Genomic DNA, 23,667 nt, shown 5'->3' on the forward strand with positions numbered 1-23,667 from the left:
AAATAGCATCTCTTGCAATCTGAGGCTACTGCACCATTAAAGACATCAAGAGAAGCTCCATTCTGAGGTACACACAAAAATGAATTTTCCTGGTCTTATAAACTACTAACCCGGGTGTCTTTGAACACGGGTGTTACTTTTGTAACCTTGGAAAATAAGGAAAGCTCTCTTTTTAAGCAGAATTGGGTGTGGGGGGGTGGAATTTGCAGAACTCATGAAGCACCTCTACAAAATTTCGGGTTAAGAGCATGCAAGTAAGACAGAAAAGCACTGCTCTGGATGATCAAACACTATGGCAACCCACAGTTCTATATGCAAATGCCGCATTTTTTTCAGAAAACACATTTGTGGGTATTTATAAATTCACGCTTGATAACAGTTAAACCGCCATTACTTTGTAAGAATAGTGGAACTCTGAAAATAAAGATGTCTAAAGGCATTCTATTTCAAATAGCAATCTGATAAGATATAAGATTTCTTATGTTTGATAAGATACAAAAGTAGATTTTAAGGACTATGCAGCCATGAATCCAAGGCCCAAATATAACAACTACAGTGAATAAATGTATCATGTCAGACATTTCATTACTTCAAATTCTATTATACCTGTCTAATGTTTTTTTTCTGGGAAGAATGGGGAATACAACTGCTTCTGGATGACAGTTAAATTAGTATGGGTGTAATTACCTCATCAAATTCAAACCAAACAGACGTTAATTGTTTAAATTCTTTATTTTATGTGTTATTTTCAGTAAGTCATTGAAAGGCTTTAACAGAGCTTTTATCAATAAGCTATGGCAGTGACTGAAATTTAAATAAAGATTCCATTAGTCCATTGTAGTATTTTTTTTTCAATTTAAAAAGGAAGGGGAAATAAAGGAAAGTACTACTTTAGAGAAGAATGCCAGATGATAAATGCAGAAAAAAATGATGAAATTAGAAATCACCATTTTGTAAAAACCCAGTTATAATTTGACTCAGGTAAGAATCATCAACAGATGTTAAAACCACGTGAAACATTGCTGGGGCACAGGTTATTTACATGACCTCAAAGTATAACCTCACATATCATTTATCTACTTACACAAATATGGAAGATACCTTCTTGATCAAATGATCACATTTTACATCACCAATAACGGGGCAAAGGGATATCCATGCGCCTCATGATGTAATGCGTTGAGGACAAAATCACCTACATGGCATCCTTGATGAACATGTTTACCCTGAACCTAACTATGGGGAAACAATCAGACAAATGCAAATTGAGGAACATTCTATAAAACAACTGGTTTGGTCTCGTCGAAATGTTAACGAAATAAAATATTTTTTAAAATCTAGGGTCCGTTCTAGATTAAAGATGACTAGGAAGATGTGATGAATAAATGTAACACAGAATGCTTGATGGAACCCTGGAGAAAAGAAGTTATGAAGGATATTATTGGGCTAGTTGGGGAAATTTAAATACAGGATGTATATAATAGTATTTTATCGGTAAGAAATTCTGTGAGTTTTAAAATTGTACTGTGTTTATATAGGAGAAGGTCCCTGTTCTTAAGAGATACACACTGAAGTATTGAGGCGTGAAGTGTTACAAATCACCAACTAAGACTCAGAAAGAGAAAAAAGGAAAAAGAAAAAAAGAGAAAGAGAGGATAAAGCAAATATGACATAATGTTGACAATTAAGAGAATCTGTGTAAGGGATTTGGGTATTCATTGTAATATTCTTGCAATGATTATGTAGATTTCAAATTTCTCAAAAGAAGAGTAGAGCAAATAATAAAATGTGATAGTGAGTTCCCTACACTTTCAACAATAAAAATGACAAAATGAGTCACTTTAAAATGGATCAATTCCTTTACTAAAGGTATTAACTGCCCAAATTCCAATCTTGCTTTAATTCAGTTCAAATGGTTAAATTGTTATATATGAAAAGCTTAAAATAGTTTGGGTGATTTTATTCAACTTCTTAAAATGTGATAACTCAGAAATAAAATTAAAATCATGCACTTGTATAGTCGCACACAATCTGATGTGACATTTTATAATTGGACTACATTAAAAACAAAAGCATGAAATTGTTTTAGCAGCTATTTCAGCCTAGTCATCTGTTTAATACAAGTAATTTTTCCAAATGAAGATCTTGCCTCATTTGCAACAGTAATTCAACAGCGCCCCCCAAAAGTAATGAAAATTGAGGTTTACAAAATTTCATGAGACTTACTGACACATTTCTCTGCTGTTTTGTATCCATTCAACAGCTCTAGATTTTTCTCCAAATTATTAATATCTCATGAATAAGAAAAATGCATTATAGTTACCTATCTGAGACAATTGAGATTTACTGTGGTTTCATATTTTGATAGTAATTTGTGTATTATGTTCATCCAATAATGGAATAGATCGTGGACAATTTGCATTAGGTGTTTTTAACCATAAAAATGGCCTGCTCACACACTCAAATATTACTGAAAATAAAATCATGCCAGACCTATTTAAGACATCAAATACTTTTAGATATTGAGTGTACAGTAAAGTCTGCAATTAAATAAAGTGAGGGTGCCAGGATAAATTAAAATTTTCTTATCAGAAGCTATAATCTACCAAAAATTATCTGTATCAATTTACCTCATCATAAAATAGGCATGCATTTCTGAAGGGGAAGTACAGCTACAAACAGTGGTAGAAACCATGTTAAAAATATAATCACACAGCAGAGAAATTATTAGATATTAGTACCAAATTCCTAACCGTGGTTTATGTTAGGGTTATGGGGGTATGGGTAGATCTGTTTGTTTTTAATTCTCTCTCAATTCCATCATCCAATTTTCTGAAACGTACTGTTGTTACTCTTAGAATAAGAATAACAAACTTGAAAAGGAATTGTTTTAAACCGTATATTTGATTTAAAACATATTTAAAGGAAACATGGTCTTTTGTATTTAAACATTTAGCACTACTTAAAAAAAAATGAAAGGCAAATTCTTAACCACTATCACAAATAAATTCGACTCCAGAAACTTTCCCACTTCTGAATTTGTGTGACCCTAGTTTGGAAGTAGTTATTGAATGTTTAATTTGTAGGTTATACACAATATTTGGCAGGAGAAAAAGAGTTCAAATGAAACGAGAAAAGGGTATGGTGGCTATGCAGTTTAAAATGCAGATATTTTAATGTTGAGATGGAGGATTAGGGTAATCCTCACAGCTGTTTGTGCCTTTTCATAAGGAGGTGACTTTAAATGCAGTCCGTGGCCTAGGGGCCTTCAGAGAACACCTGAGGTTTTATTCTACAAAGGTTGTCACTATAACTGCCTTCTAAACTGACACTGAGTAATGAAGGCATGTGTACATGCATGCATGTGTCACTACAAGCTGGCAGGAGTTGTGGTTCAGTGCTTTCTTCCAAAAATGTATATTAGGAACTACAATGAGAATCATCACTTCTTTGATTATTACTGTAATAATGATTTCAGTACATAGTGTGTTTTACAGTGGACAAAGTGCTTCATAACTATGTGAGGGTGGCAGGGTAGGTAAAAGCAAAGAGACTTGGGCTCAAGAAATGTTGAGTGTTTTATCCCCACTCTGCCATAAAGAGAGGGAGCCATGAGCCAAACCCCAGGACTTCGAAAGTCCAAACACCGTAATTTTCACTACGTGATAATTTATGCTAGAAGCATGCATTGCATGCGGTGGCTCTCCTGTGGGTATAATTCACTTTGTGTACCAAGCAGTGAACAAAAACAATTGGAGAAAAACTCTAGGTGAACATCCAAGATGTTTCTAGTCAGTATGATGAAGAGCTATTTTGGGAGTTTCCTAGATAATGGAAAAAGAACAGGGGTGACGGCTTCTCAGTATATTTTAGTCCCATCTGTATACAAAAATCACAATCGCTATCAACAGCGGAGTCATCACTGAAGCTAAGGACCTCACACGTGCATGCACACACACACGCTGAGTAAAATGAGAATGAAAGCCTTTAGGTTGGGTGTATTATCAAGTAGCACAAGCACATATAGTTCTGAGGCCCCAAACTATACAATCCAAAATCAATTAAAAGAAGGCTGCAATACAGAGAAAACTTGAAGCCAAGGGGCCACTTAAATCTACAAGCGCCTAAGAGAGACTGCGTGGGTGACGGTGACGATGAACAATCATTCCCATTGGGAGGAGGATACCAGAGGAAAGGAACCTGAACTGTGACAGAAGAAATTTAGTTTATTCTTGGGGGGTGGGGGAGAAGATTTTAAGATGCTGGACTGCATTTCCAATGAAATAGCACTTTTGTCTTGAAAAGCATTACAAAAGCAGCTTTCTGGTTTCAGTTTATATACAGCTCAGTGTCAGAGGAGTTGTGAATACACCGAGTGAACAAAAGGACGTTTAATTAGTTTATCACTCTTCTAGCCTAGTGTATTTTGAAATATATAAGGTATATTAAGACATAGCCCTTGCCCTTTGAGAGCTTATAAGCATTTTAATTACAAAATACTAATTAAACAAAACTAATATTTAATTGAAATTAATTCTAAGAGGCAGAGTGCATAAGAAAGGCAAACAGCAATGATATAAAACTAGAAGAGCCACAATGTTTAATCTACTTTCGACACAGGGAAAATGCCTTAAAAAGAATTATTTTTGATATCTATGTTTGATTTATAAAGCAGCAATATGTCTTTCCTCAGATTTAAGTTGCTCAGCATGTTCTGTTTACCTGAGTTGATATCAACCCGTATGCGAATATCTGCTATGAAAACACACAGACCACGTCTGCTCCATCATTTTCGTCCCATGGAGCAACATGTGCATAGAGATGACAGTTAGCTAATCTGTCGTGCGGGGCGTCTGGCGGGGTCTCCGGTCCCGCCCCCCACATAAGAACGCAGGACATGGTGAGACCAAAAAGGAACATCCACGGAGCCATAGGTAGGGGAGTCACACCACTATACTCTCGCTGGCATCTGGGTCGGAGACACAGGAAACAGGAGCCACACTGTTCACAACCCTCACTGCACCGCTTGCAGGCTCAGCCACCATCTTCTTGCTAGCTCCCCCTTTTTCTCTTCTTTTACTAGCCTAGCCATGGCAGTTATATTCATGGTTAATGGCTCACTGGTTACAGCTGACGGCCAACTAGCCACAGCTGATGGCCATTTGATCACAGCCGATGGCCATTTACTACCTGAGCCAGCACCTTTCTATGTGAGGCCGAGAGCCTGGAAACTGCTTTTTGGGGCTCTGTCCCCACACTAATCCCACCGGCAGGTCACTAGCTATTTTGTCGGTGTGAGTATAAGCACTCTTCGCCCACCAGCAATCAGGGAACGACTAAATAATAACAACGTCAGAGGAGGCGAGCACTCAAGGTGATGATCATTATCCACAACTGCCTGGAATCCACTAAATTCTCAAGCCTGGGTGAAGAAGCCAAGTTCTGAAGTCAGTCTGACTGGATTCAAGTCCTGGCTCTCCCGCTTACTTAACGTTCAACCCCACACAACGTACTCACTTTTCTAAGCCTCACTTCACTCCTCTATAAAATACGTAAGGGTGAGAACTGTTATGAGGATTAAGTTAGTTTTTACATGGAACTTGGTGAGCACAGTTCCTGGCACTTAATGTCCTCTAAAGGTTAGCTATTATGAAACGTTAAATACAACACATTCGTTTGCTAGGCGTGCCATAACAACAACCAAAAAACAAAAACAAAAACAAAAACACCACAGAGCACAGAGGAAATAGCTTAAACAACCAAGACTTATTTTACTTCCTCACAATTCTGGAGGCTAGAAATCCAGGATCCAAGGTGTCACCAGGGTTGTTATCCTCTGACGCCTCTCCCCTTAGTTTGCAGATGGCCACCCTCTCTCTGTGTCCTCAAATGGTCTTCCCTCTGTACCCACCTCTGGTGTTTCTTTGTCCTAATTTCCTCTTCTTATAAGGACACCAAGTAAACTGGATTAGGGCATACTCTAATGGCCTCAAATAACCTCTTCAAATACAGTCACATTCTGAGGTACTCAGGGTTAGGGCTTCAACATACAACTTTGGGGGGGATACAATTCCGCTCATAACATATACCTTCTTTCACTCTAAGCAAAAGCATTCCACACAATACAAAAATAAGAAATAATTTTGAGGAAAATACTCAGTTCTCTTAAAACTTCTCAGCTTTCAAATAGGGTTGTTCCCGCCCGTTCTCAAGAATTTTTTTTTCGCTTTCCTGTTCCCAAATCCCAAGATATAAACTGTTTTCTGTTCTCCACGATGAATCCTTTCCACAAAGTGACGGCCGATACTACCAACCACCTGAGTTCAAGGAGCCGATTTTCCCGATTTCCCGACCAACTTTTCTCGGCATTCGAGAATGGAAAAGCGAAAACAATTCCTGAGAACGGGCGGGAATTCCCACCCCGAAACCCTACTTTCAAACATGGAGGAACCTATGTAAATTCATTTAACTTTGAGAGGACAGATGGATAATAGACAGACACACACACACACACACACACACACACACACACAGTATTTAGGATACAGTTGCCATTCACACTTTGTAAAACAGCTCTTTGAATGCAAAACCACTCTGCCATAAAGCATCATCATCAATGAAAATAAATGATTTACCTGAGTGTACAAAGTAGTTACTATACTCAGAACACAAGAATTACATTGCACAAGCAATTATTTTCTCCTTAGATCACAAGTTCATTGAAGAAAAGAACCATGACAGGGTAGTAACATTTACAAACAAATAATCAGCATAAAAACTGAACCCAGAAAGTTGTTTGTGTCATTGATTGATGCTCTCAAAATTCATTTTTGTTTACTTTATTGTTCTGATAGGTAATTGTGGTTGCAACTATAACAGAATATGCAACTAATGTAATAATCCTGGTATTTGAATTATGGTAACAACAACAAAATAAATGTTACCTTAAGTGTTACTAGTTTCATGACCATTATTTAGAGATACAGGTCCACAGTGCATTTCAAAGAAGCATATAAACTCGATATTAATTCGTTATGAATATCTGTTGACCACTGTCTGGCCAGTATAAACTACTCAAAAAAACACCTCCATGGGATAAGGAGGTTTTCCAAATGCCAGGAATACGAGATGAAGGCAATGTCTTTCTAAAAAACTGATACACAAACCTACAGAAATACATGTAATATGTAGCTCAAATAAGAAAATATGTGAAAGGGCTTTAAAAACTGTAAAGCACTTTGTAAGTCTAAGGTGACATTTTAAAGATGATCCTACTCAATGTAACTAATTTTGGTCCAATCAAATAGCCCTTTCCTAACAGATCAGCAGATAAAAAAAAAACTGATTAACTAAAATGAGAAATGGAATCAAATATGTGAGAAAAAGCCCAAAATGTGATATACAGTTAACTCTTTAATATTGGTCATAATCTTATTGTTTGCACTCTTCCCCCCGGCTGACATTTCTACCTGGATCAAGCATTGCCTCATAAAAAATATCCCAGTGGCATGCCACTGTTTTACCCTGGCAACAGCAAATTTTATAGAGCTTTTTAAAGGATATATAGTATAGAGACTATATTACTTAACAACAAAAGAAAACACACACAAAAACACACTTATATAATTATTTCATGCTGTATGTCTGATCAAAATTTTTGCCCTAATCGAAAAGTTAAAAAAAAAAGCAATATAAAATAATGGTTCTACTCGTTTTTAAATGTATTCTTTTACCGGATTATATACAGAGAAGTATCTTTAATAGAAATTTCTAACATGATCACAATCAAAATACACAGAAAATAAACTTGCAGTGCAGAATCCTAGATGAAAAGTATATCTTTTTATTTCAATATTAGGATGCATTATAAAGCATAACTACACATACTCATAAATATTAACGCAATCAATTTACAAAATATATGTCTAAACAGAAAGTCAATACTCATACTGCCTTTTAGACGTTTCCAAATGCCCAAGCCAAGATGACTGACTAGTATTTTATAATCTACATTATCTTAGCATTCCTTAAACAATGAATTCAATCTGGCATGACGAAATAATGTAATTTGTGACAATGCACTAGAAGGAAAGAAACTGGTAAGAAACTGTTCTAAAAATGAATGGAGATTCAAATACTAAAACCTTTCAAAACATAGGCAGATACTCCTATGTGAAGCAAGTATAATACACAAGCTGGCTTGCAGCATTAAAACATAAGGAAATGGGAAGGTAGCTAGCTACTCCTTGTACATAATGAATGTGAAATTAGAAAAGACAGAAATTGGAACTATAATGGTGCTTGTGCTATTTTTAAAAGACCACTTATACCATCATTAAACAGTCTCAGGTCTTATTTTCACCTGATTACCAAATGAGGTTTTTCTACTTTATATATACTAGTTAAAAATAATTGCATGGATTATTTTATTCTGCTTGAATTTAGATTTTTAACAAAATCGTCACCACCATAAAGCTAAATATTTTACAGTAGCAACTATCCTACAATTTCTAAACCCGTAAGAAAAAAAAAACAATCAAATTGGAGAGCAAGAAAGCCATGTTTTATCACGCAGCAGCTACTTCAAGCTCCAATAATCAATGTTTTGTCTCCCCCTTCTGGACTATACAATTACTTTAAAAAAAAAAAAACCTGCAAAGTAAGATATGATCTTTCTTAACAGGACATAGTCAAATAATTGGCCTGACACAAGTGTAACATTACATGAAGTAATCATAAAGACACTATTGGATTGGTAAACTAATAAAACTTCAATTTAATAATGTAATAGCAGCTTAACAACACACAAATACATACTGCCACCCTTAGTGGCATTTTATGGATATGATGATGACTAGGAGGCTTATAATAAAGAACGCATCAGTAGCATTATTGAATTTATTACTTTGATCCTGGCCATAAGCTTATACTTTTAACAGGAATTTTCGTTCCGTATGACCTTGTTCACCAGCCAGAGGAAACAAATTCATTTGGCTCTCCTTTGAGAAAAAAGTCCTGCAATATTCAATCAGTGCCCGTGATTCCCAATGCCCCAATTAGGGCCAAGAAATATACATTTGTATCTAACCTTCACCTATGATGGGATTGTGCTTTTGATTCAGATTATTTAGAAATATAGCAAACGGTGTAAGTGTGCGGTCTTAATTATGTAAAACTTATGTAAAATGTCTTACCTGGTAAGCAATACTAGCCATCACCAAAATAATTAGCTCTTTTCTATCAGAATCTATTGAGTCAACAAGTACACATGCCCTTCATTGCCTAGTACAGATATTGAGGCTTCAGCTCCTAAACAGGTAAATATTATTAGAATGATAAACAACATATATTCAGCCACAATGTGCAGTCTATTTAAAATAGTAAAGGTCTGAGTTTGAAACAGAATCAAGTTATAAAATTCTATGCTTAATGCTCCAACTGCTAACGAAATGTTCTTGCATGGTGATAACTTTATTCCTGTTTTTGTGATTTTACTAATTTCTCCTTGACTGACATATCTACCTGAACTCATCATCTTCTGCTCCAAACTTAGTCTTCCTCCTGCCTTCTCTATGAATGCTCAAGTAACCATCATTTCAGTCACTCATGCTTGAAATTTCAGTCATGATTGATGCACACATCTCCTTTCTGCCCTTTTTAATCATTTGCTGAGGCTGAGATATTCTACTTCCACAATCTCAATCGCGCTCTCTCTCTCTCTCTCTCTCTCTCTCTCTCTCTCTCTCTCTCTCTCTCTCTCTCTCTCTCACACACACACACACACACACACACCTGTACCCTCCATTTAGTTCTTACTAACCACCCTCCAGTAGAGTCTTATTATTTAAACTACTTCAACAATCCCCAGCTTGATCTCCCTGCCCTAGTCTCTAACCTTTCCAGTTTCCACTGCTCCATTAATCTTCCCCAATACAGCAAGGAATTTGTCATTCCATTGCTCAAAACCTTCCAGGATTCCTCACAACTCCTCAGCATGTCCCTTCTAAAATGACCTTAACCTACCTTTCCAAATTGACAACCCACTACTATGTTTAACCTATGCTTTTAGTTATCTTAACTACCTCTCAGGATTGGTTATTAAATACCCCAATACTTCCTCTTGTTCACCCCACTCCAGCTACAGCGGCCTCCTTGCTAGTCTTCAAATACTCAAGGCACACTCCTGCCTCCAAGCCATGGCACTCGATGTTCTCTCTGCCTGTAAAGCTCTTCCTTGGATATTCGCATAGCTATCCCCAATTTCATTCATGTCTCTGTCCCAATGTCATTTGCTCAGAGAGCTCAACTATGTAAAACAGCACATCTCTAATCACTCACAGAGTTCTCATCTTGCTTTTTCTCCCCTTCATTGCACTTACCACTACCTGTCATTATATTTCATATATGTCTTATTGTCTGTCTCCCCAACTAGGGTGTAAGCTCCATGAGGAATGTATGTGTAAGGTTCATCATTTGAGCACCTAGAAACACTTTCTGGTGTATAATAGATAACCAGTAACTTTGTTCAAGAAAGCAATGAAGGGGCAGCCAGATGGCTCAGTTGGTTAGAGTGCGAGCTCTCAACAACAAGGCTGCAGGTTCAATTCCCACATGGGACAGTGGGCTTCGCCCCCTGCAACTAAAGATTGAAAACGGAGACTGGACTTGGAGCTGAGCTGCGCCCTCCACAACTAGATTGAAGGACAACGACTTGGAGCTGATGGACCCTCGAGAAACACACTGTTCCCCAATATTCCCCAATTGAAAGAGAGAGAGAGAGAGAGAGAGAGAGAGAGAGAGAGAGAAGGAGAAGAAGAAGAAGAAGAAGAAGGAAGGAAGGAAGGAAGGAAGGAAGGAAGGAAGGAAGGAAGGAAGGAAGGAAGGAAGGAAGGAAGAAAGAAAGAAAGAAAGAAAGAAAGAAAGAAAGAAAGAAAGAAAGAAAGAAAGAAAGAAAGAAAGAAAGAAAGAAAGAAAGAGAAATGAAACTGGCTAGAGAGGTTAACGAGGTTACAGAGAAAGACTGAGTGCTCACTCAGGTTCAAATTCAGGTCTTTCTGATGCCAAAACAAACACTAACCCATAAATACCCATAAACACCCTACTGCTGCCCCAGGCACTCAATATTAATGCCATTAAATTATATTTAATATCGTAAGGTCTGGTCACTATAATTCTACTTTCCAATTATCATATGTAATAATGTCGATGCTTACACGTTTTTCCCCCATAGAATAGTGATTTTTCCACCTGGGGACAAATTATTCCTGGCTTGCAGTGAAATCAATCATTTTAGCTGTGTTCTAAATCAGTTTTATGCAATGTTTTACTTAATAAAAAAAAACAATTTATAATGATTCAAAAAGTTATACAACATTGATTTAGATCTAGAAGCCATTCAAAAAGTCATTCAGTTCTTTATATCTCTACCCGATCCCAAATTCACTTTTGCTATTTTAAGATACCTACAGGAAGATATTTTATCAGCATTTCCCTTCATAGATGGTATCCATAGCAACTCTTAAACTAGTTTATTAAATCTTTAAAATAATCTTGTCAATATTACCTTGAGACCACATTGTTTTTCCTCAAAGTTCAACAATAATCTACACCAGATAACACATTGCTTCCAATAGAGGGGAAGCATTCTTCGTTTCCCTTCAGCTGAAGCCTTCCCACCATTCTTGACCAAGAATAAATGCTATCAAATAGCACATGTCTTGAATACTTTGCAAAAAAAGAGGCAGCTCATACTCTTATCTAATTTTACCATGTAATCTTCCTGCTTTTATGTTTTCCATACCAAGTATTTCATAGAATTCAATACATTTAATGAACAATGTATTTGAGACCTACTATCCACAAGCCTCTTTATATGTTAAATATATTAAATACAAGCAATAAACTTTAAAACCATCCTGAATTTGGTATTGTTATCCTCATTTTATATGGGGAGACTGAGGTTCAGAGAGGTCAAGTCAATTATTTAAGGTCACACAACTGGTGTGTAGCAGAGTGGAAATCTGAACCCAGGTCTATTTGCAGCTAAACAAACGACCTCTACGAAATTTTACATCCCTTCATAGGGCCTACACTACAGATATAAACAGACAGACCCATAGGGTGATAGTATTATTCACAGGTATACATTACTATAAACTAAAGTAAAATAGGAGTATCTCTGTAAGAGAAGCCCTTAAGGAATATATAATAGAAAGTATAATATTGAAGTAGGAAGTAATTCCATGAGAGAGAGAAAGAAAGTGCTACCGAAATTCAGATAAAGTATTAGACAGAAACCAGGGGTGGGGAGAAGTGGGGCTGGGAACCCGGAGAGGTTTCACAGAAGAGCTGTGGAGGATGGGCAGAATGCTGACAAAGAAAGAAAAACATTCTCTGCTAAAAAATATCAGAAGAGCAAAGTCAGAAGCAAGACGGCATGAGGCTGAGAGAGTAGTTATGCTCAGCTAACAGACAGTTTTCAAGCCTGATTTTTAAAGTAAAATTTATAAAAAGTAATAGTGAAAAGTAAAACTGACGGTAGTTCAAGATCACCACGGCCTCAAATGCGTCCACTTCTACTTCTCATCAGTACCGCATAGACGAGAGTCATGCAGACTAGTTTATTACATATCTCATCTCTCCAATTTCAATCTGGCTTCTAGTCTACGTCACTCATTTTTTGACCAACGTATGTAGTTCCCAGGCAACCATAATACTTAAAATTGTTCTTCTAGAATTTCTTCTCTCTGGAAAACTTCTATGAAATTCTCATCTGCCCATTTTATCAATGAACAAACACTTCCCACCTTTAGAAGATTAATGAGGCCATGAAAAATAAGCCCATCTGTACCTTTCACCAGTGCTTTTCAAATACTGTGTTTTCACTCCGGTCTCTCGTCTCGAAAACAACGAACAAACTCTTTGCCTGTAAGGCACGGTACCCCTGCCACCTAAACTGTGTCTAATCCCTCATCACTTCCTCTAGAAGCTGATTCCCGGTTTCCTCTCTTTACTGCAGGATTTGCAAACTCCAGTATGAGAAGCAGGTCGTGAGTGAGACCACGGGTATGATATGGTTTATACTGCGGGTCCATCATAAGAGCCATCTCATTCTACTGTCTTTCAAACGACTCGGACAAGATGAAACGGTGCACGAACCATATACAGCCTGCTGGCCTGCCATTTGGCAACTTTTACTCTATTACATCTTTAGGCCCTGCCTTTCTTGTGTTTACCTAGCTGTCTTCCCCATTGGACGTAGTATTTTGAGAGCAGGAGCTATGTTCATTGGGGAAGAAGACATATTAATGACCTACTAAAATGTTACGTACTATAACACAGCTATATACACAGTGCAATGGGAAGGAAGGAGTTACCTAGGACAAGCTCTCCTTTTAAGATTGACATGAAACTGAATGTTGATGGATATTTAGGAGCTTGCTGGGCACACTAAAAAAGAAAAGGGCATTCTAGCTCAAACACGTAGAATATGCCTGCTTTAGAGGTGTTAAGGAATAGGATGTGAAAGGATTGCCAAGTGCTCCTGTACGGACGAGGACAGGCACATGAAGGCATGCAGCTGGAGATGAAATTAGAAAAGGAGGCAGGGCTGAGACCACAAAGGGCAACAGGGAGCCATGTGAGGTTGTGAGGGGGAGACACGTGATCTCTGGCCACAGCGGAGAACACGCATGCGCGAGGTGAGACAGCAAAGGCCAGGAGGCGACCCGGGAGGCCACAGCAATCGCACATATATTCAATGATGAGTATGAACTAAGGGACCTGCGGAGTGGGTTATGAGGGGAGGGCGTTGAGAGTTCTTTAGGAGACATAATCAACACACGTTGGCAACTAGCCGTGGAGAAAATGGTAATATTTCACTGGCTTCTGGCACAGAGCATTGGACTGCTTATGGCGCCCAGACCAGACATACAGGCGAGCTCCAGGCAACATTAATAGAAGCTCAAGATTCCTGCATGGCCCACAACTCCGTGATCTAACCCTGCCCTTCCACACCTAGCCTCCAGTTTAATACTGGGCCTTACTGACCCTCACACCAGTCTCCTGGGTAGACACCTCCACCTCCCCACACACACACAAACAAATCTCTCCATCCTAATCCAGTATTTCTCAAAGTCTGCTCCTCAGCCTACCTTAACAGAATCTGTTGTAGGGCTTCATTAAAAATGGAGACTTCTAGGCCCTATCCCCGACCCCACAAGGGACAAAAATGCATTTTGGTACACTTTCAGGTTTGAGAACCGTTCTCCTCATCTAACCTACCTACAACTATTACGTTTATTTTTTCTTAAATCCTGCTTTCCTCAGATCATTCCTTGCTCAAACTAATTTCTGATCTTCTGCCTGGACGTCTAGATCCTCTTTCAACTTGATTTTTTTTTTTTTTTTTTTTTTTTACCTTTCCAATATATATTCTTTTTCCAGCAAACTCAACTTCATCCCTAGCTTCCCTCTTCCCTACCCCGTCCCTACAGGACTTGGTTCTGTCTCCAAATCTTTGCACTGAATATTACTTTCCTAATCTGGAAGCTTCTCAGCAGTCTCCTCTCCCTAGTCAAATCCAAGCCATCATCACTAACTATTCCTGAAAGCCCAGTTTAAATCCAGAAATTTTGCCTGGAGTTTTTCTAATTACTCTAACCCTACTTCTCTCTCCTGCTTATGAATTCCTATTACAGTTACAGTAAGTCCTCACTTAACGTTGTCAATAGGGTCTTAGAAACTGTGACTTGAAGGGAAACGACATATCACAAAACCAGTTTTACCACAGACTAATAGATATAAACAACAGTTAACTGCCTAGGGCATCCCATCAATGTTGCAATGAAAGATGGATGCTGAACAGAACACCGTTATTCGAGGACTGCTGTACACTTACAATCAGCATGCACAATTTAAGGTTTGATTATTTTGACATGTTATTGAAACCATAAGGTCTTATCTCATTTTCCAGTCATCAGTGTACCTAGCACAGTTCTTGGCACATAATGAGCACTAAAGAAATATTTGCTGCTTTTTATATTATCCTGAAAGATTGACGGCTTTTTCCTCCCACGTGGATTAAAAAAAAAGGAGAAATCAATTTTTTAAAGCAAAACAAATGTTAAAATACATTGACTATTCTAGATACCATGGTATTTCGTGATATTAAAGATGTTTCCTGTCCTGTTCTCTACATGCAGACTCCTCAGTCATGCAGGTAAGGTAATTACAAATAGCTCCTAAGTACAATACAGGCCATTTCAGTGTATTATGTAGTAGTGTATCATGTAATTATGGCACTGAAATACAGTGCCTTGAATTTAAAACCTTTCAAAGACAGCAACAGAAAGTCTTAAAAGATGATGTAAGTCAATCACTTCAATTTATCCATTTAATAACTGAACCTCAAAGAACTTACATCACTTGCCCAAAGTCACAGAGCCGATCAGTAGCACCCAACAAAGACAAGCACCCAGGCCTCCTGACTGAACATCAGGGTTGTTTTCATTACCCTATGTGTACAGTGAGACTAAAATCAAAACGAGATATTTTAATAAGAATTCCTGTTAGCATAAACCAAGTCTCTCCTTGCCATCCCGAGAAACTGAGGTAAAATAAGCAATTTCACCAGAATCATAAAGATTGACACAGGCACAATTCCAAAATAAAAAAAAACAACAAAAAATGTAAAACTTTTAGAAAGACAAAATATAAAAGCATGTTGTAGTTCTAAAACATTTCAAAACCACTTCGCACAGCTAAATTCTTATCATCTGGTTTTAATATTCATCTCACCACTTTGGTAAAATATGTACCAAAAGAAGAACCAAACATAGAAAATACTATAGACAAAAATCACTCAATTCCCAAATGCACAAATTCATATCTAAGGGGAAAACACATCTTTTGTACTCACCGTAACTTTACTTCCAACTATCTGCATGCAGTGGTCAACGGAGAGTGGTTATGGTGTAAAAAAAAAAAAGAACAAAGAAAAACAAACAGCAACAGTATTAGTAATTAGAAGCTTTTCACAGAAGTGTTTAGTAAATTAGTAAATAGTTAATCCTATATATACTTTTAACACTTTAGATCTAGAGACTAAAACAAATACATCAGTATTAATTTCTACCACGTTTCAATAGAGTCTTGGAATAAGGCTTCCCAAATAAAAAATTATTACTATTTGAGGATTTTTTTTAAATGTATTGTATTGGAATTGTCATATAGTGCAATCTAAATATCAAGTCATGAAAGATTAAGTGTTAATTAGGCGTCAGATATTTTAGCAGACCACACAGCCCCTCAAAAAAATTATCAATAGAAACTTGATCTTTTCCCAAATACCGTTTTTTCCTTTCTTTAATAGTACAACAGGTATACTATTAAGGTTGAAATAAGGTATTTTAGAATATAAATGTTGCATTTAAAGTCATGCATTAAGTTAAAAAATGAACTTTAGGTTAAAAACTGGAATATTTTATATTGCTATAAATTTGAGGTTTATAACATCGTGTTGTATTGTACTGGAAAATTAAAAAGAAAATAGATTGCTTATGATTCTAGTTTTCTAGGTCATCCTAGCATTCTATTATAAGATCTGAGTTTTCTACATAATGTGAAGACAAAGAAGCATTTTATATCTGAACATGCAGATATTCATAAGGAGGAAAACAGTTCCAAATCGCAATTTCAATTGAGCTTTTCCTAATGGATAAGAGATAAGAGAATTTCTGAGTGGCAGAATTTTGCTTTAAAAAGCAATAAGTAAAACCAGTCTTAAACGTAATTTTATGCCAAAATCCAAATATAAATCAAAGCATTGTTATCGGATTCCTACACTTGAACATCAAGCAATGTCCAAAAAAGAGCTAATCCACAATCTAAAACCATGAATCTAGCAGTTATTATCAAGATGTGTTGTTTTTCAGCTAGTACTTTAAAAAATCAAATGTAACTGAAATCCCAGTAAGAATCCTAAGTTGAACAGGATACCACAAGACACAAAAAGATGACAGTTTCCAAGTAAATGATTTCAGAGGAATCCACGAATCTCCAAATAGAGAAGCAGCTTTCATAAAATATTCACTCAACAGACTATTTACAGGCAGTGATTATCCAGTTGAATAAAAGCCTCTTTGGTGCCATTAACAGTCTTCTAAATTGAAAGATATGTTATTGACCTAAATTATTTCCTCCCACCAAAAAGACAGAGGTCTTATTTGTCTCTTGTTTATTTAGCACACAGACATGAGACTAAAAAGAGAATGTGAGTCTGTCTTAACAATTAAAGCAGGTCTATACCCAGTGAAATGATCAGAATTTGGCCCATTTAATAATTCATTTGGATTTCAAAATGACTGCATTTAGCTAAAGCACATACAGCAAATGGATTAGAATGGCAGAGGGAAGCTAAGAAAAACTGGTTTGGTCATGTTTGGGTTCAATTGTTTCACCAAACTCAGACCATGCCTGGAAAAGAAGACCTGAGAAAGAAACTATCTGATAATGTCAAAAGCAAAGCCATAAGACATGTATACACACTCACACATTGATATACTGCAACTTTAACTATTTAGTATATGGGTCAATCTAAAATAATCTATAGATGTATTTGGTACCACTATTTTAAATTATTTCCTGAGATTTTTAAATCAATGATAGCACTCAATGGCTCATGTGTCTTCAAAAATATAATTTTACATATTTTAAAATCTCAACTTCAAAGGTTCTGATTTAAGTTAGAAATAAACTAGTTTCTTAATATTCTAATGAGGACATTGGCACATGCCAAACTAATGTTAGAATGTCAGAGACTGCTTTTTCCTCGTAACGGTCTATATAGGTTGTTCCAATACAACATGCAAGATTTGCCCTCTAAATTAGTGATATATTGTGACTCTTTCAAGATTATGAATTGGTATGACAGTATGTGCAATATTCACAGAGCTTGGTTTCCCATTTCTTAAAATATGTGTTAGTGTTTTGGAAACAAATAGACTCTTCTAGATTATTTGGGGCCAAATGATCGATGTGTACCAACTACTCTAGGTCAGGTCCAGAACCACGCTTGCTACAATGGGCGAATAAGCCCAGCTTGGCAAGAGAAGAGGTTCTTCTCCACTCCCTTATTTAAAGTTCATTCATCACTGACAGAGTTACTCAAGCTACTTTTTCCTTTAACATTCACACAATTTAACATTGTCTATTGTGGGACTTTAAGAAGGAAAAACTAAGCAATAGTTTTCTTCATTATCTTTTAATTTCCTTTACATTCTCTGACTCCATGCTAATTTTAGCAAAGGTGATTACACAACAAGAGACTGTCCCTTTGCTTTAGAAACAGGTTTTGAGCACATACCTGTGCATAGTTTCACCTTGCTTTACTGTCCTTACCCAGGAACCCAGGAGAATGATGGACATTTCTTATTGAGCTCATATTTTGTGTTTCAATCCCATACAAACTGGCTAATACAGGTACTAAAGGGGGAAATGCACAACTAATGTTTAAATTTAACTACAATTCTCACATGTTTTACATGTGACTATAAAACATTTTTCCTCCAGGGACTCTAGCCCTTCACTTTGTTTTTACTTCAAGATGAAAGTTTTGACGACTTAAAAGGCATTTTCATAAAGAAATGGTTACAATCATACCTACTTTAAATGATGAAACATTTTTAATAAGTATATCAATATAATGAAAAAGCACAAAAAATGTATAAGATACACAAGGAGGATGGAAACCTTGGTTACACATAGGTAAACAGCCATACGTTAAGTTATAATTTATGTAGTTTATTGTCATAATCATGAAGAGGTCAAAAGAAAAGAGGATTATTTGTTACTGAATGGCATCCCTCTCACCTTCAAAAGGAGGTGAGAAAACATAAGCAGTTTTCTCTGTTTCAACAACAGAAAACACAGTACTAATTAATGTCTCCCCCAAGGTGAGAAAGCTTTAAAAGATGCTTATCAACAGGCTTTCTTTCATCATAATATTCGCTCCATGAAAAATATTAGTACCGAATTTTGCCATGTATAATGGGCACCTATGTTTCTGGCCCAAACTTTCACGGGGGAAAAAACCCTTTCATTTTAATTTTTTAATTCAAATTTTTATTTGTTTACATTTAGGTACTTGTTTTTTGTATTATGAAGGAATTTTAGCATTTATTTTTTAACATGTTATGGTAGAAGAAATTTAACATAACAAATAATCACAAATCACAAGAACAGATACAAAGTACAAGAAATGTTATGTACCGGTAACAAATTTACAATATTACTCATCATAAAGGCCAAGAACTCTACGTAGTTGCAAGTTCATTATAAGTTCAACAAAACCGACTATCGTATTCTGGGATATTATTTTGCATACGGAAATCATTATTATTTCTAGAGTTACACTTTTAACTCATACGCTTAAACGAAAGAATTAAAAACATTTATATAGATATGGAATTAGTACTACCCATGTATAACGCACATCCTTATTTTCCCCTCAAGTGTACATTATACATAGCAAAAAAACGGTAAATAAAATGTATAATCTTGGATCTCTAATGAAAGTAGTGTACACATGTCAGGTGCTCATATGTATGCTGAATGAAACAAAGGTCATACACTAAATAGTTACGGTACTGATTTTGAGGCCAACACCTTAAATATAGAATTTTCACTGTTTTTTGAGAAACATTCAATTTCCATTTTTCGAATAAAGCAATTCAAGAGAGCTCATCCCGCATGTACCCAAATTTTAGTATTTTAATCTGAGAAATGAGCATATAACTTAAAGTGTGCATTTCTTTGGGTCATTTGAAGAGGAAATAATGTGAGAAAAATGAAAATAAGTTCTATATAGCGTATAGCAATAGAATAAAAATCAAAAGGTTAAGAAGAGCTTCATACAATCTCCATTACATTCAGTCCCACTTACACAAACAAAAAACAACAAATGAGCCAAAAACACTACCAAAATCATTTCATTAAAATCGCTACATGATTATTCATATATTATTATCTGTACTTTGCACTCAGATTTAGTTATATAGATACAATACTATATTTGCCTTTAGGTATTTGAAAAACTAACACTGAATTGTATACCCTGCATTTTCCTAAAGCATTTCACTGTGAACAATAACTTGAGTGCAAAAATGAGAAGAGATTCATCAGAATTTCAAAGTAAAACCCTATGCATCACCTAATTCTATTGAAAACAACGCTCATGGCAAATTTCACTTATCACTCAAAACATATTTCTGCCCTTGGATACCAGAAGCAAATTAAAAAACATGCTGTTGCTCTGCTCTGGCAGAGCTGCAATGCGTTATGTTTAAATAGTTTAGCATTCACATTTAGCTTGCTTAAAGTACAATACGGAATCAATATGATCGTAGAATTCAGGGCAAAACGCATCAGGAATTGCCACTATGATTACTATACTGAAATAGCATTAATAGGATAGCCAAATAATTTTAGAATATGTTTTTCCAATGAAGAACTATTTTTTTTTCACTGCTCAACTTTTTAAATTTAAAATATGCATGTTTGAAATGTAAATGTGTATGTATACATATATTACTTATGTAGGCACACACATTTTATATACATACCACACACAAAATCATCATTGTGTATATGCGTGTGTGTATACACACGCATATCTAATATATACAAAGAGATTTTATATATATACAAAGAGAACTCTAGATGGTGAAAACGCCTTTTTTGACATAAATGTAAACAACACATTTCCCCATTTCAAAAAAGTGAGAGGATCAGAAAGCACAATCGGTAACCACAAGATTGCCACGGGGATACAAAAGATAGTTTAGGGAATATAATCAATAATATTGTAAAGATTTTGTCGGGTTTCCAATAGACACTTGTCTTATTAGGGAGACCACTGCATGGACAGTGTAGGTGCCTGACCACTGCAGTGTACACCTGAGGCTGAAGCTGAATAATAATGAATGTCAACTATAATTTAATAGTCACAGGATGTGGAGTACAGCATAAGGAATAGAGTCAATGGAACTGTAACAGCTATATGCGATGTCAGAGGGGTAGTAGATTGGGGGAGGGGGATTATCACCTCAAGAGGGGTATAAACGTCTATTACATTGTTTTGTACACCTGAAACTAATTTAAAACAATACTTTTTTTTACAAAAAAAAAAAAAAAAAAAAAAAAAAACAACCAGGGAGACTATTTGTGGAAGCACCTTAGCATGTGAAAAAAGCAAAATATTCCTGCTGATAACAAGTCTTTTTCAATGAACACTACTTTCAAATCTTTTAAGACTCACGGATTTTATTAAAGTTCCTATTAAGCAACCTTCTTTATATCAAATTAAGCTGTACAATAACAATTATAAGGCAGCTTACATAGTTAGCATCACATAAAATAATGAAAAAATCTAACATGTGTATTAAAAATATTGCTAAAATATTATGCAAGCAGACACCAGACATGCAGCTTTAATGTAAACTTAAAGCTTACCATTAGACTATATTTGTGTCTTCTCCCTCAAAATCCAAAATTGTCATAGAACAAACGGTATATTAAGTGGAATACGTACCTGCAAATTGTTGTCGATTTTTAGTAAGTGCACAAAACCTCCGCCCCAAAACTCACTGGATTAACTCAGAGTCTTCTATCTTTAGGCTGTCTTGTTTATAATAATGGAAGTCTCTCTGATTATGAAGTTTAGAAATATATACTAAATGTGTAAAAATATATGTATAATTTTTTTCTGAATAGTCTATATGAGTACACTGAGGCAAGAGCTTGAAAACCTGAGTTGAGTTTATTTCCAAGGAGATAATGCTAAGCTCATTCTGTTGGTGCCAGGAAAGACTCAATACTTACAGATTTGGCTGTAGCAGAAATGTACTGGACAACCATCTCTCGCTTTGTGATAAAATCTTTGTTTCGTAAAGGAGCTTTTCGTTCTTCATTAAGGTTCATGTCCTCCTGTTAGAAAGAACATGTGTTGTGAGCATTAGCAAATTTCTTCTTAAGAGTTTCAAAAGTGGTTAATAAATATTAATATTCTCTGTCTTAAAATATTAAGTCATGCTGTGACTAATAACAATAATCATTTTGTGGGTCCTTAACTATTATTTTCCACTCTCGATATCATAATCTGGTAAAACTTTACCATATATTCATGGCTCATATCTCTACCTCGTCAAATAATGAGCAGAAAGAAAAAAATTGTTTTAACAACTCCACAAAATAAATTGGCAGTTTATAGCATAAATATACATCATATAGAAATTCTATTTATTTACCCTAATAGCAAAAATAAATAAAATAAATAAATAACAAACACACACGTTACTATTTGGTATATGTTCCCTTAGGATCATTATCTAGAAGAGCAAATATGATTTGCAAATTAACAGGAAATATATGACCATAATGTCACTGAAGAAAAATTCATAAGAAGTTGCTAGATTCGGAAAAGCAAAAAAAAAGAACAAAGAAAACAAAATATGAGAAATATCGTAGCTGTACTGGGATAATAAAAATCCCTCACTGAAGGGAAAAATATTCATTTACAAGAACACATTGTTTTGAGGTTCAATAGGCTTTAATTTGATTGAGAATCTTCCTTTATGTTGTGATGCACACACATATAACACTAGACAATTTTTATTTTCATTTTCCAACTCATATTAACCCTTGCAAAACATTAAGACTCTCTTGAGGGGTCACCAAGTTGGAAATGACTATGCTTCAGAAAGCAACACCAAAAGACAACCAATGGGTGAAAATTGTTTACAAATCATGTCTGATAACAAACTTGTATCCATAACATATAAAGAACTCTTACAAATCAGTAATAAAAAGATAAATAAACCAATTATAAATGGGCAAAGAATCTGAACAGACACGTCTCTAAAGAAGATATGCAAAAGGCCAATAAGCACATGATATTCAACATCATTATTCATTAGGGAAATGCAAATCAAAACCACAAGGAGATACCACTTCACTCCCACTAGGATGGCTAGGATAAAACGATAGTAACAAATGTCGATGAGGACGTGGAGTAATTGGAACCCTGCCACGCAACCACTTTGGAAAACAGTCTAGCAGCTCCTCAAAAAGTGACAGAGTTACCACGTGACCCAGCTTATACCCAAGAAAAATAAAAACATATATCCACACAAAAAATTGTCTCTGAATACTCATAGCAGCAGCATCAAAGAGTGGAAACAATCCAAATGTCTAAGTGATGAATGGATAAACAAATAAAATTATGTCCTTATAATGGAAAGTTACTCAGCCATAAAGAAGAATGAAGTACTGATATACACCATAGCATGGATAAACCAAGAAATCACATTATGCTAAGTGAAAGAAGCCAGTCACAAGAGACCAAGTATTATATGATTCCATTTATATTAAATGTCCAGAATAGGAAAATCTATAGAGACTGAAAGTAGATTAGTGGTTGCCAGAGGCAAGGGAGGAAGGGATGGATGGATTGGGGTGTGACTGCTGATGTGGTATGGTATTTCTTTTTGGGGTAATCAAAAGGTTCTAAAAACCGATTGTTGTGATGGGTACACAACTCTTTGAATATACTGAAAAAACACAGTGAATGCTTTTAAAGGGTAGGTTTTGTGATATGTGAATTGTATCTCA

At 35.8% G+C, this 23,667-nt stretch overlaps 1 protein-coding gene across 3 annotated transcripts in view; it reads right to left on the reverse strand.

Annotated features, from left to right (window-relative positions):
• The window catches only part of DIAPH2 (diaphanous related formin 2), an 843,900-nt gene that overhangs the window by 752,125 nt on the left and 68,108 nt on the right, over positions 1 to 23,667 (reverse strand). For 2 of the 3 annotated variants that reach the window (XM_033107889.1, XM_033107870.1), the window contains 2 exons: positions 21,880 to 21,984; positions 15,920 to 15,940 (listed from right to left, as the gene is read on the reverse strand). In XM_033107889.1, the coding sequence (XP_032963780.1) occupies positions 15,920 to 15,940; positions 21,880 to 21,984 (126 nt within the window). The remainder of the gene's footprint in view (positions 1 to 15,919; positions 15,941 to 21,879; positions 21,985 to 23,667) is intronic. The other variant, XM_033107880.1, reaches the window with a different exon arrangement.

The sequence above is a fragment of the Rhinolophus ferrumequinum genome, chromosome X, assembly GCF_004115265.2.
Source record: "Rhinolophus ferrumequinum isolate MPI-CBG mRhiFer1 chromosome X, mRhiFer1_v1.p, whole genome shotgun sequence".
Classification (NCBI taxonomy): Eukaryota; Metazoa; Chordata; class Mammalia; order Chiroptera; family Rhinolophidae; genus Rhinolophus; species Rhinolophus ferrumequinum.